The sequence below is a fragment of the Hemiscyllium ocellatum genome, chromosome 4, assembly GCF_020745735.1.
Source record: "Hemiscyllium ocellatum isolate sHemOce1 chromosome 4, sHemOce1.pat.X.cur, whole genome shotgun sequence".
NCBI classification, from domain to species: Eukaryota; Metazoa; Chordata; class Chondrichthyes; order Orectolobiformes; family Hemiscylliidae; genus Hemiscyllium; species Hemiscyllium ocellatum.
The window spans coordinates 23,406,828-23,425,537 of record NC_083404.1 but is presented as its reverse complement, the minus strand read 5'-3'; the positions used below and the strand labels follow the sequence as shown (position 1 = coordinate 23,425,537).

Below are 18,710 nucleotides of genomic sequence, written 5' to 3'. Positions count from 1 at the left end.
AAAGTTAGTACGGGCACTCTTACCCATTGTCTCTTGTCCTGTGACAGGCTTTAAACAGACTGGAGCACTATGGCAGGTGCAATGGAGGGGATTTTGGGTGTAAGGGTGCAGAAAGACGCAATCTCTCCTCTTCTTGGCCTGCTCAGTGGCCTGAAGAAGGGCTCATGCCCGAAATGTTGACTCTCCTGCACCTTGGATGCTGCCTGACCTGCTGCTCTTTTCCAGCAATACATTTTTAGCAGTGTATCTCCTGTAGATGCACATTAGAAAAATATTTTCAACGCCCTCACTTTCTGCGCAAGAAAGAATATCTTGTTAGGTTGGGTGTCCAAAAATCCCTCGGGCCTATTAGCTTGGCATACAATTATTATGCAGTATATCCCCTTGGATTTTCTTAGAAGTATGGTACATCACAAAACTGAGAATTTCCATGAGACATGATGGCCCTTTTGGAATACCTGGACACAGATTTGTCTGCTACACTAATAAGGGCTTTTATATAGCCATAAAGATTGTGCTTTACAAGTCCAGTATCCAGAGAGGGTGAAATGTGAATGTATGAATATCTGAAAAGTAATGCTCTCGATATTCGAGAGTTAGTGTTTTGTTTTGCTGAGCTGTATTATTATTATTATTATTATTATTATTATTATTTATTAGTTTGCTACTAGTTATTATTTATTTACTTAAATAATTAGTTGGAGCTTTTATTATATTTTTCTATAATTATACATGAGGGCTGTTTTGGTTTTTAAATTTTTTTGGTGTTCTTTCTTTGTATTGTTTTGAATTGTTTTGTTTATATTTGTTGTAATATTAAAAAATCTATGATTCAATAATAATGTATTTATAAAGGGACTACTCAATGTTAAATAAAATACAGTTTATTTAATTATTGCAGTTAAAATGCAACAAAAGAAGGAGGAACTTGGAATGACTTAACTCTATTGGAAAACTTAACAGAATGATAGATTATTTTACTATTAAATAGTAACTGTTCCAATGTCATAACATGCCAGAAACACACCCTTGGCAAAAATGGCAAATTCAGAAAAACAGATAGTCTCACGTGCAATCCCATTAGCAAGAAAGGTACATGCGGTAGCTCCACAAACAGAGAGAGACTGTAGCAACTGGGAGGGATTCACTGCCTTCCAACCCTCCTGAGACCCCAGCAATAACTAAAAATCCAGGATTTGTGAGAGCTTGACCACACCCACTCAGGCTGTTTCTTTTGTCCCAATCTAAAAAAATCAAGATCCCACAAGTTGTTTATCTTCTCATAGACTGCTCACAGCTGTCCCCTAACCTCTCTCTAAAAGAAACCCGGACAAAACATACCTCTTAAAGCCACAGCTTTATCACAAAGATAGGTACAATTCTGAAGAGGCTTGGTCAGGTAAACATTGAGAGATTGTTCATACTAATCATGGAATCTAAAACATGGGGACTCACATTTACTATAAGAGGTTGATCAATTAGTACTGACAGAAGGAAAAATTTCTTCACTCGACAGGTCATGAATCTTTGGATAGCTCTAACCCAGAGGCTTATTGATGCTCCATCATTGAGTACATTTGAAGCTGAGATAGACAGCTGTTTGATCTCTCGAGGAGTCCAGGAGTATGGGCAGTAGATTAGAATATGGAGTTGAAACCAGAGATTAGTCATGATGGTGTTGAATGATGGACCAGGCTCGACAGGCCATTTGCTCATCTCTCATTCATATTTCTTGTGTTCTTGTCATATTGGATCAGATATCTGATCACAGCAAATCTGTGATTCAAAGTCTGCAGAAAACTTATGAGAAACTGCTGACAAGGTGAATGATGAATGCTGTTTTTTTCACTGCCATATGCAGAATGTAAGCTGATAACATCACTGCTTGCCAGTTCACTAGAGCAATCATTTCTTCTCAAATCTGCAAGAAGTCATGGAAAGAAAATCAGTGATACAAAATAAAAGCTTTACAATGGAAGCATAAAATTGAAGAAATATCCTGATGATGTTCAAGCAACCAAAAGAAGATTGAACATGGAGTGGTCACCTCTGTGTTTGGCTTGAAACCTTGTCCAAATGAATTGGAGGTACCTTCTCAATTTGAAACAAAAGTACAGACATAATGTAGGCAATTTATCCCCTGGACTTGCTCTGCCATTCAATACAATTACAGCTGATCTCACCTTGGCCTCAACTCCATCTTCCTGTCCAGAATCCATAATCCTTCAATCCACTACTAATTTAAAAAAAAAACTCTCCCTGTCTTCTCTCTACATTCAATTTAATCAAAGTCCTGGCATTCACTGCACTCTAGTAGTGCATTCTACAGATTCAGGCCCATTCCATTTGCCTACCTTATTACCTATTGCATCTGCAAGCTAGTTTTCTGTGATTCATGCATGTGGACACCCAGATTCCTCTGCACTGAAGCACACTAAAATGTCTTTCCATTTAGATAGCAGGTTACTTTTCTATTCCTTCAAAGTGGATAACCTCACATTTGTCCATGTTAAACTTTATTGGCCAAATTTTAACCTGTTCATCTAATCTAATCTTACCCATTTTAAAATTTCTTATTTCTTTATTGCAGCTTACTTTCGCACCTATTTTGGTTTCACCTGTAAATTTGGCTATAGTACATTTTATCTCTGCATCTAAGTTATTAATAGAGATAGTAATTAGTTAGGGCCCTGAAACTTTACCCTGTCGCACCAATTAGTTAAATGTTGCCAACTGGAGAAAAGATCCATTAATCTGTATGACTCTATAACTCTAAAATTCTCACTCTGTGTTTTGATTGTCAATCTTCTACCCACGTGAATAAATCATTTATAAGTCCATGTGATCTTACTTTATGTTCTAACCTTTTGTGTGAAACCATATCAAGTGCCTTCTGGAAGTCCAAATATATTATATTAACACAAGACCATTATTCACTTCACTTGTCACATCTTTGAAGAATTTTAGCAAAATAGTCAAATATAATTTGCTCTCCATAAATTTGTACTAACTCTGATGGATTTTATTTTGACTTCCCAAATGTCCTGTTATTTCTTCCTTAATAATAGATTTGAATAATTTCCCAAGAATACATCTTAAATTAACTTGTCTCTCGTCTCCTACTTTCTGCGTCCTTAACTGAATATCATTTTTCCAATTCCCATATACAGGGAATTTATAATATTATAACCAGTGATCGATTATATCTGCTTCCACATCCTGTAAGACATTAGAGTGTAAGCCATCAGTCCCTGGGGGCCTGTCTGCCTCCAATCCAGGGTGGCATGGTGGCTCAGTGGTTAGGACTGTTGCCTCACAATGCCAGGGACCTGGGTTTGATTCCCGCCTCAGGCGACTGTCTGTGTGGAGTTTGCACATTCTCCCCATGTCTGCGTGGGTTTCCTCCCACAATCCAAAAAAAATGTGTAGGTCAGGTGAATCGGCCATGAAAAATTGCCCATAATGTTAGCTGCATTAGCCAGGGGTAAATATAGGGTATGGACCTGGGTGGGTTGCTCTTTGGAGTGTCGTTGAGGACTTGTTGGGCTGGAGGGCCTGTTTCCATACTGTAAAGAATCTAATAGTTCGCTCAGTGCGTTATCCTTCATAATGATGATTGCTCTGAGTTCCACTCATTCGATGGTCTCTGCACTGCCTATTATTAGAATGGTACTTGAGCCTCCACTATGAAAACTGATGTGAAATATTGGTTTAGTGTCACCTCCATTTCTCTGTTCCCCACTATTAACCCCCTACTCTCATCCTCCAATGGATCAACATTAACTTCAACAGTTCTCTTCCCTTTTATATTCTTATTGTAGCTTTTTTACTCCAGGGTAAGTAAAAACTGTCCCCTTTTGGATTTGATACTGGCTTTGAAATTCCCTCCCAGTAAGGAGAGATTAGAATGTCAAAATTTGGTTGCAAATGAGGCTATCTACCTTTATGAGGCAGGCATGTCTCTCGTGCTCGAAGTATTCTTGATTATTGACTAACCAGTAAAATTAATGAGCCCCAATAGGATGGAATAATAACTGGGCGCTTCAGTTTTTTTTAGGCATGGCTCCAGAATATCATGCAAACTCAGAGAGCTTAACGTAGTTAACTCAAAGTTAGTACTTGTTTGTACAATCATCTGGAAAATTAGCAGTGTTTCTGGGCACAGTTAGAGGCTGTAATCCTTGAGATTTGTCAGCTGAAGCCTATCTGGAGGAAGACAAGTAGTATATCACCTGAAAGAAAGAGAATGCTCTATAGATGGCTAAGTAAAGCTATATGTATGTGGATTTCTCAGTGCTTTGATTTACCAATATTACACATCGCAAGGAGATTTTGCAAACGAAAGACACTGATTAATAGAGCAAGCTGAATGAAAAGGCCACAGTGTGTGGTATTGTAATTGGAAGGCAAATATAACTGATTGGACTCTTGTGGTGCCGCAGTAGTGTCCCTCCCTACCTATTCCAGAGGTACACTATAACATGTTTGAACAGGATGATTAAAATATTTACAAGCAAGACATTAAAACCTGTGCTAAATAAGATAGTCTGCTGAACTTGGAGTGAGGCACATCATAAGGCCAGTATAAAAGAAGCTTTAGCTGGTATTTGTGGCACAGTGGTAGTGTCCCTACCACTGGATCAGGAGGCCAGGGCTTTATGCACCCCCATGCCCACCCCGCCCCCCCCAGCCCCCTGCCACACCCCGGCTAATCTAAAAGTGTGTCATAACATATCTGAAAAGTTTGATTTTAAAAATATTTTTAAAAGAAATGCCTAGTTGGCTAAATTCTAGTATTTATGGATTCTCTGGCAAAGTGATGGACCAGAACGTCCAGAATCAAACCCTACCTATCCGCCAATCATATCTTTGTAACCCTGTATTTCTCATGGCTAATCCACCTCGCCAGTACACCTTTGGTCTATGGAGGGAAACCAGAGCACCCGGAGGAAACCCACACAGACATGGGATTAAATGCATGGACAGCAACATGTCTGTATCTCTTTGCAGCCTCCCCCTCTTGTATTTGCCACAGCTTGCTTTTCCACCTTGCTTGAATAAGTTTGTCTTCATCTCTTCACATAAATCATAAATCAATAATCTAAATAATTGAGACCCTAGTCATCATCAGCGATCACTCACTAACAAGTATCAAGTTCCGTGTCACTGGTCATGGGTCCGGTGGCTGATGAGCATGATCCAAGGCCCACATCTCGCCGGCACACTCACCAGGTGTTTCCAGGGTTGGAATTGATCTCGGACTCCAGATCACTGGCATTCCTTTCTCAGGCTCTTTTTCTTGCTGATGGGTATTCTCAAAGAACTGCCTCCCTTCAGAGAGGAGGTTCTTCCAAGTCTGTTTCTTCTGAGCAAGTATCTCCCAGGCAATGATATCTCTGTTTTATTTCTTGAGGGAAACCTTCAGAGGGTATTCAAAGCATTTTGTTTGTACTCCTCTCATGCCTTCCCTGAGCTTGCTGAAGAAGATTTACTTGCCTGTTGAACTCAGGCAACCTAAGCACATAGCTGGTCCAGCAGACTTGATTTCAGATAGTTGTGACCTTGATGGTTGTGCTATTGGCTCCTTCAAAAATGTTGATACTAGTACACCTGTCCTCCCAGCTGATGCAGAGAATCCATGTCCAAGAGTATTAATGGTAATTCTCCAGGGTCTTGAGGAGGCATCTATACATAATCCATGTTTCTGAGCCATACTGAAGAAATTGGAAGTTTGACTGCCTCATGCATCAATATCTTGGGAACAGCAAGGATGCTGCAATTGTCAAAACCTCTCAGTCAATGGATTGTTTGGATGTAATGTTGATCTCTGCATCAACATCAATCTTAGATATTAGATGATTCCCCAAGAAGAGGAAATTTCATGTTTGAGAGAAATTTTCCATTGATTTTAATGGAGGGATAAATTGGAACTTGCCCTGAGATGCATTGGTAAATGACTTGAGTCTTCTTGAAGTTGAAATTGAGACCAATTCTTCTATTTGAGGCTCCAGAACTGACCCTGTGGCAATCCACTAATAGCAACCTGCAAGCTTGAAAACTCCTTCTTTGTATCTATTCTCTGCTTCCAATCCATTAACCAATCCTAATATCCCAAAGACTGCTTTGAATTATTCAACAAAGTTACTTCGAACGTAAGTCATGTCTCTTTAAAAAATGCAAGTTCTTAATATTTGTTTCATATCTAACTTTTAATTGAGAATATTTGAATGAACATTTGTAAAATAAGTTGTTAAGAATGCAGTGAAGTTCATGACACGTTTTTTAAAGAAGAATTCAATATGTGAATGATCTATGTAAACATTTACCTAAGAACTATTGCATTTCCCCTCTAGCCTTCAAAACTGTGTACATTACAGAATGATCCTTAATACCTCTTCCCAAATACCGTTCTCTGTGATTGAAGGTCACTGAAGGAGAAGAGATGGCAAAGTAGCCTGATATCAAGCCCCTCAGATCTTTCATTACTTACATAATATGTATTGGATTGCATCAGGACAGATTTACCTGGATATTTCTAATTTAAAAAAGGTTGACAACATTGCACACACACCCATACATTACAGTGCCTATGAATATCACATTGTGTGAATGTTAACCATTAATTTGCTGTGCAGACTACAGATCCTGTTCCCAAGCAGCTTTGATTGCACCAGCATCAGGAATCAATCCCAGTCATGGATTTGAGGCATAAGTAATGTGTAGCAACTGAGAAAGACTCATCCTAGTTACCAATCACCTCCAAGTTCTTAGATCGTGCAAATCATGTAGGAAGGATTCAAGTTAAGCCAGGAACATATTACCTTGCATAGTATAGGTGATGGCTAGGCTCTGCACTTTCCATCTCACAGTTGAATCTAAACATACAGTTTCTCATACAGCCAATGATGCAAAGTTAATTATCTTTACAGTGGAGAGAATGTTGTAAGTTTGCTCGCTAAGCTGGTAGATTTGTTCTCAGTCGTTTCATCGTCTATGCTAAGTAACATCATCAGTGAGCCTCCAGCGAAGTGTTGGTGTTCTGTCCTGCTTGTTATTTATCTGTCTTGGTTTGTTGTGGTGGATGATGCCGTTTCTGATTCTGTTTCTGAGAGGTTGGTAAATGGTGTCCAAATCTATGTGTTTGTTAACGGAGTTCCGGTTTGAATGCCAGGTCTCTAGGAATTCCCATGTGTATTTTTGTTTAGCCTGTCCCAGGATGGATGTTTTGTACCAGTTGAGCTGGTATCCCTCTTGTCTGTGTGTATGGATGCCAGTGATCATTGGTCATGTCTTTTGGTGTCTGCTTGGTGTTCATATATCCTGGCATTCAAACCGGAACTCCATTAACAAACATTTCAATTTGGACCCCATTTATAATACTCTCAGAAACAGAACCAGAAATGATATCACCCACCACAGCAAACTGAGACAGAAAAATAGCAAATGGGATGAATGAACATCAACCTGATCCACAACTTGAGCTACAAATCTTGTCCAAAATCTGAAATTGAGAGAACGTATTTACAGTGAAGTGTCACCTATGCCACCTAAGTTTCTAATTTCTGGCAAGATTCAGCCCAATGTGACATTTCATTGTTGCATCTTTTTGTGAGGAATTAAAGTTTAATTACACATCACTGACATACATAGATTTCTGCAATAGAAGTGATGTTTGAAGTTCGTTAGGCATGATACTAAATGAACTAAATCAGATCCTACCAGGAAGATGTTGATAAAAGTCAAACTCAGAATCAATGCAACCTCCAGCTGTTTGATTTTCAGTTGCTTGCCGATTTTTAAAACTTGACTGCTTTCTTTTCCATTTGTAAATTGCCTCACTATGTGTACAACTGGTTTGATACTTTCCTTATCGATTGCAAATTTAATATTTAACTTTTAAAGCCTGGAGTGACATTGCGTTGCTAACGTAAGTGCACCACAGAAATTGTTTAATGGTCTATAAAGAAATTATATGACATCTATTACATTTGACCCTATTTGTAGCTTTGATGAAGACTTGATGCTGCCAGATGCTAAAGCATTTAAGTATATTGAGAAGGAGAAAACCTCTTGCACTTTGGAAAACATAATTTACACTTTTACTATCCTTTTCACTGCAACAAAAGGAGTTATAAATATGATTTAAATGATGGATAAACTGACAGATAGAGTTGCATCCTAAGAATCTCATTCATTGTGTTAAACAATTGCAATTTGTGATGGAGTGAACATTGTATTAACCACGTTTATCAATTTAAATACAATACTTTTAGGAAATGGAATAAAACGTTATTTATTTCTCCGCTGCAAATCGGGAGCTATGTGTTTACATTGAGCAAAGTGATGAGTGATGTTCTTCAGCTATGAAACAAATATAGTCAATACAATGGACCTGTTGATTGTGCTTTTATGGATGTTATTGGCTAAGTGCATTGTTGCCTTATGTGTTTTACCAATAGGTGATTCAGATTGATTTCGAAGAATTTGACTTGGAAATAGGCTACGACACTCTCACAATTGGCGATGGAGGAGAAGTTGGTGACCCTACTACTGTGCTGCATGTGTAAGTGCATTATTGATCATCCAGTCTGTCTTTGAATTGAATGCTTCTATGAAGAGTTTTAGATTATAGTGCCTGACAAACTGACTAGAAAATTACAGAAAATTATAGAAATATGCTGTATCTGAAAAGGGAAAAGAAGACCGTTGCTGCCTTTGTCAAATCAAAAGGGATGGATGGTAGGCCTCTAAACTGAACTAGGTAAAAGAAAAATGGTTAGTGCAATAAAAGTAAAAAATGTGATTCCTATTCGAACAGTGGAAAGACTTTGGAAAGACAGAAGTTGAGTAGAACAGCTGAAAGATGGTAATAAATATAATATGAATAGGAATAGGTTAAAAATAAAAGCTGATTCCTAAAGTATGAAGTTGCTGAATTCAAGATCCAGTTGAATTATACTTACTTGTTTACTCATATGCTTGGAATTGATTTGTTTTTAAGTTTTAATATTATTATTGTGTATTTTAAGACTTAATTGTCAGCTTTAATCCCACTTTCCCTGGTCAGTCAGGTTTCAATAATGCAAGGCAGTTTTAAAACGGGAATATACTCAATGTTCTTTATTAAAACAAAGTGCATTATAAAAATACTGCAAACAAGTTGCTCATGCCATGCTTAAAATCATAATTGATCCCTTTTGTCTGGACTTGTCTAAAAATCTAGAACAGGTGATCAGCCCACTCAGTTTCTTGTCATTGATCAATCAACATTCCCAAGTCTAGCTAATGTTTTGTTGTGGGGCAAACTGCTTTATATTCACTCCATGCAAAGAAGCTGTACATTCACGTTCTTTAACCATATTCAGGCTCCGGAAAATGATCAGTTTGACCACTAGCAAACCACAAAAATGAGTTGTATTTTCCATATTGCTAGTTCAATTAACTCATTAGGGCCTGATTGTGTCTCCTTGGAAAAGAAGCTTACCTCTTGCCCGAAAGATCTTTGACATAAAACTTTAGCTTCCCCTCACTGTTCATCACTTACATATCAATGAATCATTGATTCAAAGTGTATAGTATTTATACAGCAGAATTCCATGTCAATTACACATTCTGCTGATAAATAGTCCAGGTGACCGCATTTGATTCATTGTCTCTATTTTGAATGAAGCCTCAGCTTTTCTGGTGTTAGTGTGTCAGTTTGGTCCATTGCTGCTTGGTATAAATAAACACGCACAATCTCCCTGCCTTACAAAATCACTTCAAAAAGCCATGACCTTTCCAATCATTAGGTCGTCACCAATTTTCATAAGGTTTCTCTTCTCATTTCATCCTGGATTAATTTCATTTTGGCTAACTCAGCAAGTTTTATCAATAGCTACATAATGTTAAACACAAATTCTAAACATATTTGTCAGGGAAAATACTGGCAAAAAAGGACCACCACTCACTCAAGGGGAAATTAACAAATTTTATTAGACAACCAAACCCTATAGCATCCTTAGTTGAAGGAATATTTATATGTGGTTCAGAAGTTCAAACTGTTAATCTTTTCTGGGGATGTCAGGAATTCTAGAGATTGCTGTTAAAGATTTTTAGCTTTAGTTTCCTCGTCTATCTTAAGTACTGGAACTTACAGGTCAGCTGGGACTGGACACTTGACATTTGTTGCTACCTTGCTCTCTCTCTCTTGACCTAAATCTGTTACAATTAAATCAAAATTGGAGGTGTAGTGGACAACGAAGAAGGTAACCTCAGAGTATAATGGGATCTTGATCAAATGGGCCAATGGACTGAGGAGTGGCAGATGGAGTTTAATTTAGATAAATGCGAGGTGCTGAATTTTGGAAAAGCAAATCAAAACAGAACTTATACACTTAATGGTAATGTCCCAGGGAGTGTTGCTAAACAAAGAGACCTTGGAGTGCAGGTTCATAGCTCCTTGAAAGTGGAGTCGCAGGTAGATAGGATAGTGAAGAAGGTCTTTCCTTTACTGGTCATAGCATTTAATATAGGAGTTGGGATGCCATATTGCAGCTGTACAGGTTAGATCACTTTTGGTATATTGCTTGCAATTCTGGTCTCCTTCCTATCAAAAAGATATTGTGAAACTTGAAAGGGTTCAGAAAAGATTTACAAGGATGTTGCCAGGGTTGGAGGATTTGAGCTAAAGGGGCAGACTGAATAGGCTGGTACTGTTTTCACGTGAGCGTTGGAGGCTGAGGGGTGACCTTATAGAGGTTTATAAAATCATGAGGGGCATTGATAAGATAAAATAGTCAAAGTCTTTTCCCGCAGCTATAGGAGTACAGAACTAGAGGGCATAGGTTTGAGGGTGAGAGCGGAAAGATGTAAAAGGGACCTGAGAGGCAACTTTTTCGCACAGAGGGTGGTACCTGTATGGAATGTGCTGCCAGAGGAAGTGGTGGAGGCTGGTACAATTGCAGCACTTAAAAGGCATCTGGAAGGGTATATGAATAAGAAGGATTTTGAAGTATATAGGCCAAGTGCCAGCAAATGGGACGAGATTAGGTTAGAGTATCTGGTCGGCATGAACGTGTTGGACTGAAGGGTCTGTTTCCTTGCTGTACATCTCTATGGCTATAAATAAATTTTGCCACCTCCAAGTTTCTAACTTTCAATTCTGCTAACTGTGCCTGACCTATCAATTTGTCTAACTCTGATTCTCCTGGCAAGGACATGCTTTAACAAATATCCTCCTGACAACTCCTATTTTTGGCCAGTGAAACAATCTCGATATTATGCCCTCCTTTAGATCCATTTTTTAAAAATAACTTTGCATAATTCAAACTGATCTGTGTATCTAAGCCATCAGAATGTATGACTCCTAATTCATCTGTATGTTTCTTGTCCATCAAAAAAGGTGCTACTTACTTTCCATAAGCTTAGTGTACTTCTCTCAAGTCAATCAGCTTATGTCCATTTTACCTGCTATCTATAGTTTGTGTTCATGATATTGGAACACAAAGGTTCCTTCTTGATCATAACATCAGTTTTCCTTTAAAGCCAGATTACAGTATTTGACACTGAAAGTGATAAGCAATTCAAAATGTTTGCTTTATAATCTTATGTACAGTATAATTCACCAATTTTGAGTCCATAAGTTGAACAAAAATGTATGTCGCTAAGGTGAATTCTAATGTTTCCCTACATCTGCATTATTTTAAAAACTACTTTGAATTATATTTGTCTATATTGTTCATCAGCCTGCTTAGATATGTTATGGTACACCTCTAGAGCACGTCAGGGCTTGAACTTGGACCTTCTGGCTCAGAGATAGGGATGCTACCACTGCACCATAAAAGTCACTAAAAATTGGGAATATTGACAAACTTAATAGGTAGGGCTGGACCTGTGTTGGGAGACCTTAGTGGTTTCCACTCCATCACCTCAGCCACACAGCCAACAACAGGCACAAAGATGCATTATTACAATTCATAAATGCTGCACAAATGGAAATCCCACTTTGCATAACATTTATGTGAATGAGAAATTAAGTAATATGAGTCATAATTGATTATTCAACAATGTTAGCTATGATGGTCCAGCTAAACTCCACCTTCCTGCATTATCACATACTGTTATGATGGAGGAGGAGGAGAAATGGGAGGTTGTAAGTGATGCCAGATTAATTAAACAGCTTGAGAGAAGGGGATGACCACCTTGGTACTATTCACGAAGCAAAGTATTGCTGATTGACGTTTCAGCAAACTATGCATCTGCAATAAAAATTTGGGGGAAATCTGTTCTTTATTTCCGAAGCCTGGTTTGTTCGGGTTATCTGCACACAGTAAATGGTGGCTGAGGTAATCAAATTGATCAGAGTTCTGAATTTTTATTCCATAAGTTCATATCAGGGAGTCAGATTGAAACCTGAGGGAATGACCAATTTGCTGTTTACTGTTTCATAAGACAGGGGATTAATATTCTCTTTACTAGGGCAGGCTAATACATACAATTTGACAGTATTCACAGAATGTAAGATTGAGTGTGAACAAATTGATTTAAGGGGGTTATTTCAAACTTCATTGCTTGGGCATTAAATTAAAAGAATGTATCATCTACAGACTGAAGTACATGCCTGATTTACAGTCCATTGATTTGTATTGAATTTTACAAAAAGTGGTCATTCTGCTCCACCAACTTACCACCCAGCCTGTGAAATTGAAAATTGCCTCCAAATTTCCAGAATGACACCATATGCACATCGGAGGAGAAACAGCACTGAAATGACAGCATATTCTATTGGGACAAAGAGTAATTTACATTCACTTCAGGTTTCCATCATATTTCTTACTTTCGATAAAATATAGTTTATGGTTCTTTCATTTCCAAATGTCTTTCTGCACATCATATTTATTGGTTCAATCAGTGACTTTGGGCTCTTGGGTTCTGTTGATGCCTTCCATTAAACACTTACACACAAACATCTATGCACCTTCAAAAGATGTAAACCTCCACCACTCCCAATCGCAGCCACTTGGTGCTTTTATCACTCTGTCCCTACTTCATGGTTAGTTGAAGTATTATGTACTCTGCTCTTGGATAGCTCTGAAAGGTTGTTCATATCAGAAGGGATTGGATTTTTCCAAGGGGTTTGGAGGATTGTGAAGGCCGAATATCAGAAAGCCTGTGCTATCTTTCATGAGGACTATGTTTAGAATGTTTTGTTCTCCTATAACACCATAGTTGTGTTCCCGCGAAACCTCGCTTAATACAAAACTGCTAAATATAAATAATGGGGCCCATGGAAAAAGTGAAGTTAGTGGTAGACCAGCAAGTGATGTCACTCACGATCACTGAAAAATCACAGAAGTCGAACACAAAGTGTAGCACAGCCTGAATGAAGGTTGAAACCTTATTTATTAACAGCCCAGATGTAAATTTAACATTAAAAATATAAGAAAGCTACTCTCTAACAGTTCCTCTCAAGAAAGCTGCAGTCTGCACAGTACCTCTCATGGAAAGCTGCTCTATCAGAGGCTGAAATCGCACATGTGCAGAACATTATGAAGACCAGGCAGACATCGGTGCATGTGCAGAATGGCTCAGATTTTGGTGCACGCACAGAACAGCGCAGATTTAAGGGCATGCACAGAACAACGCAGACATTTCAGTGCACGCACAGAATGGTATGGAGATTTTGGTGCATGCACAGATTGGTACAGAGATTTCAGTGCATGCACAGAATGGCACATAGATCTCGGTGCATGCACAGAATTGCACGGAGATTTCGGTGCCTGCGCAAAACAGCACAGAGATTTCAGTGCATGCACAGAGCAGCACAGAGATTTCAGTGCATGTGCAGAACGGCACAGAGATTTCGGTGTATGCACAGAACAGCACAGAGATTTTGGAGCATGCACAGAATGGCACAGAGACTTCAGTGTATGCTCAGAATGGCACAGAGATTTCGGTGCATGCAAAGAATGACACGGAGATTTCGGTACATGTACAGAATGGTACAGAGATTTCGATGCCTGCGCAGAATGGCACAGAGATTTTGGTGCATGTGCAGAACTGCTCAGAGATTTCAGTGCATGCACAGAACGGCAGAGATTTCGGTGCATGCGCAGAACAGCACAGAGATTTCAGTGCATGCACAGAACAGCACAGAGATTTCAGTGCATGCACAGAATGGCAGAGATTTCAGTGCATGCACAGAGCAGCACAGAGATTTCACTGCATTCACAGAACAGCGCAGAGAATTTGGTGCATGTACAGAACGGCACAGAGATTTCGGTGCATACCCAGAATGGCGCATAGATTTTGGTGCATGCACAGAACGGCACCAAGATTTCAGAACATGCACAGAACAGTGCAGAGATTTTGGTGCATGCGCAGTACGGTGCAGAGATTTCAGTACATGCACAGAACAGCACAGAGATTTTGGTGCATTCGCAGTACGGTGCAGAGATTTCAGTACATGCAAAGAACGACGCAGTGATTTTGGTGCATGCACAGAATGGCACAGAGATTTCAGTGCATGTGCAGAACAGCACAGAGATTTCGGAGCCTGCTCAGAATGGCACAGAGATTTCAGTGCTTGCACAGAATGGCACAGAGATTTTGGTGCAGACACCGAATGGCTCAGAGATTTTGGTGCATGCACAGAATGGTGCAGAGATTTTGGTATATGCACAGAGTGGCACAGAGATTTCAGTGCTTGCACAGAATGGCACAGAGATATCAGTGCATGCGCAGAACAAAACATGCAAACCAATCCCCACTGGAATCGCGCTATTGCGAACAGAGGTGAGTCTTCTTGAAAATACCATTCCCTAATTCTTCAACAACATTATAGGTAAATGGCGCTGTCAAAATGAGTGTTATTCCAGAACTACCCATACTGAACAAAAAGGGAAATGGAGCAAAGTTGAGAAGCTGGGCACAGAGGAAGGATTCACGAAGGAGGCCATATTCCTGCAGGAAGAACTACTCCTCCTTGCATCTTGGCCAGAAACAGTATCTTGGGTGGATACAATTCTCTAAAAAGGTGGTGATTGAACTGTGTCACCTCCACGAACAGGACAGGTTGCTGCAGGATCAGGGAAGATTGGCACTGCCAGTGACTGTGAAGATTATCTCCAAATGCCTTCTCAGAGCTAATGGCAATATATCACAGGTCATTGTGTTTTACTGCAGCATTAAAGTAACATATCACATGTCTTTAGGTGAGGGAACTCGTAAAACTTGGTTTATCAAAACAGAAGCATAGGGAGTAGGTATGAGACTTTGTCAGGGTTAGCAGGGTTTGTCATGGTTCAGTATGCCATTGTACCTGCATGTGGCTTAGTAAATGCCACATATTAACACCAGGACTGTAAAATGTTCCCTGTCAATTTATTAATATATGTTGGTATGTGGCTATTCACAGAGCAATATATTGTTGAAAGCCTGCTACTTTGGTATCATGATGATTTTGCTCTGTTCTGGTTTCCTATTCCTGGTAGACATGAATCACCATAATGAAGTAAATGTTTTGTATCAAATGTCATCACCACGAATCTTTGACACAGATCACCTATTGACATTTCAAAATTTAGTTCCAACTTGTACTCTTTAAAAAAGGACTGATCCAGCCAAAATGACCATGGATCTAAATCCAGTGGCGACCTGAAGAGGGATACCCTGCAATGTCACACATGATTTGAAGTCAAAAATACTTTAAGTGAAGCACTGCAAAGTGAACTGAAATCCCCTGCACGTATCTCAACCTTTGAAAAGTCTGGGTGATATACGCATTTGCATTTTATCCTTTCATGGTATTCACAGCAGTCGAATTTCAACCCTGGTCTCTGTGTGGGAATGGCCTGATGTGCTAGTATGTGAACTAGGGTGCACTGAAGATCTCACCGTTGGGAATGACCTTTAAACATCCCTGCACTGCAGGTAAAGAAAGGGGAATTTGACTGCATCTGACTCTGATTTCTGCTAGCTAACCGCTGTCAAAAAGAACCAAGACAATGGAATTTTAATTAAGGTGCAAAGCCAAGAATCTAAGATTTAAGATTTAAACCTCAGTAAACATGAATATTCACTGTAACTGATCCAATGTCTCCTATCTACTCATCACAAATGATTCAGTTAGATCCTTTTTTTGTAACTTTTAACTTCTTTTTGGACTTGCTTTTTATTTTAAACTATGCTTGTATGTTCTGTGGTGTTATAATTTCTTATTTAGTAACTAATAATCTCACTGTTTTATTAACTCAGAAAGCCTGGTTAAATTGGTTCCTTTTAACAGAGAAATTCATTTGGTTTGGGAGATGGGAATAAAGAAGGCAAACCAGTACATCCCTGATCTCCTGGGAGTTTAACAATTTGAGGTATCTTATCTGGAGCCAGGAGGACTTGCAGAACCTGGTCCTTGGTCCAGTCACAATAGCAGGGCATGTGAACAAACCACTGTTCCACTCAAATAAATGTGGCCAGCGCACATACAGTGAGACAATGCTGTGCAACAACCATCGGTATTCGAAAACAATAGTTCTGGTGTTTGGATCATCAGTGGGAGTCCAACCATATTTGTCAAGCATGTCACCAAACCTATGGTAGTTTGTTGCATGGTAGGCAGCTTGGGTCTCATGCAGTTTCAGCCCTTGCCTCTGGAGTGAGGACCATGACAGGAAGAAGAGAAGAAAGAAGGATGGAAAATAGGAACAGCAGCATAAGGCAAAGGAGAATGGAAGGGACGTAAGAGACCCAATCATATCAGCCATGCTGTCTATTAGCAATTAATAAGATTGTACACCCCACCTCTCACCACTAAAATCATTTCTAGCTTTTACCAATTCTGATGAGAAGCCATTGACCTGAAAATTTGAAGCTTTTTCTCTCTTTCATAGATTGTGTCAGACCTGCTGAATATCCCCAGCAATCTATGCTTTCACCTGTATCAACTCTTTTTTTAAAATCTGATTGATCTTGAATATGTATTGTCTGACTATGAGTGGAAGGAAAATAAATGCCAAAATAATGATTACCCGCAGATACCTTATGCAGACAACTTTCAAATGCAGAACTAAGTCCAAGAACAGTAGGACTTGTAGTAGGGCTTGCTAAGGTGGGGATCTGGACCCACAGGGGTCGTCATCAGTTGATATTTTGGCATCGCGAGCTCTGAGGTAGCACTAGCTGCATGGAACCTTCACAGAGTCAGAACAGCTCTCCTCCTTACTCTAAACTGCCTCTCTGCTTTGCTTCAGTCTGCATTGAAAAGTGGCTACAATTTTTTTGCCTCGAAACAGGGCCACAATTGGAAAATGTTTGGCAATCACTTTCTTTTACAAACCATGTGAGAAATAAAACTATACTCCCGGTTTCAGTAGCTTGGTGGGTAATTTGGTAATGGGGATGAAAGCAGTATCTTCTGGGTGTGCTAGTTTCTACCAGCTTGGCAGTGAAAGTGCAAATGTTTCTATCTAAATCTTTAACTGTGTTAGGGCACAATCAGCTGGTGATGTAGCTCTATCCAGTGACTTTTGCCAGAAAATGCATATATGGGAATGTCATAAGATTTTGAGAAGAATTTACACTTAAGGAGTTCCCACCCTTCCACTAAATACCACTTCGTACAAATATCTACAAAAAATACCTTGTAATCCTAACAAGTAAATGTTGATATTTTAAATATAATTTACATCGAATCTAATCTAAATTATCTTACATATAATCTAATTTAGATTAGATTAGATGTAATCTAATGTTTCTTTCGAAGTGGAAAACAGCTTGACCTTCATTATTATCATTAAACCCTCATCTAAATTCCTTTGTTTTTACATTGACAATGTCACTATCTAAGGGTATCCTGACATACTGCACTGTGATATTATAGAAATAAAATAGCTTATTTTCTGTGGCTGTGTGATTGGTTAGTATTAACCTCTGTTGCAATTAGTTAGAGATGGGGTTAGAAATAAAATCCTGTAATTCTGGAATGTTTTCAGTTCAGCAAATTCGTATTTTAAATGAAATGGATTTTGGAAATTGAACAACAGTTGAACAAATTATTTGTTTTCTCTCTGTTATTGACTGCAGACTGACGGGTAGCTTTGTCCCGGACCTGATTGTAAGCAAGAGCAATCAGATGTGGTTACATCTACAAACAGATGAAAGCATTGGATCAATTGGCTTCAAGATAAACTACAAAGGTAAAAGATGAAAAGCATCTTGCATAACCAGTGTGTATTTGATATTTTAGGACAGTGCTTTATTTCATTCCTTTGAACATTGCCCTGATGTCACTTCATCATCCAAAATGTAAGTCCTGATATTTTGGACAATTCAATGTGAATTGGCTCACAACATACCAACACAAAATATTGCAATCCATTCCCAACATGTACTGCACATATTGTATGCTCAGAAAATAAAATGCACTTTTAAAACCACTTAATTCCATGCCTTTGCAATGCCAGGAGTTAATCGCCCTCAATAATAAATGAAAAATTAATCTCTCAAATGTCTTTGTCATACCAAACCATAACTGACTTTTAAACAGGTCACTGCCTTCAAGAAAAGGTGCTAGAAACATCTTTTTTTGTTTAGCTGATATACTTGTCTGTGAGCATTGTTGGTGAGACTATCATTTATTGTCCATCTCAAACTGCCCTTGAGAAAGTGATGGTGAGTCTAGGTAATTTCATAAACTATCAGTGTACTCTTCAGGGTCATGTATTGATATCCTT

The 18,710-nt window shown here is 38.9% G+C and overlaps 1 protein-coding gene across 1 annotated transcript in view; it reads left to right on the top strand.

Annotated features, from left to right (window-relative positions):
• csmd3b (CUB and Sushi multiple domains 3b) overlaps positions 1-18,710 on the top strand; it is a 1,941,594-nt gene that overhangs the window by 1,395,282 nt on the left and 527,602 nt on the right. The window contains exons 11-12 of the mRNA XM_060823982.1: positions 8,460-8,563; positions 18,061-18,173. Coding sequence (XP_060679965.1) covers positions 8,460-8,563; positions 18,061-18,173 — 217 coding nt within the window. The remainder of the gene's footprint in view (positions 1-8,459; positions 8,564-18,060; positions 18,174-18,710) is intronic.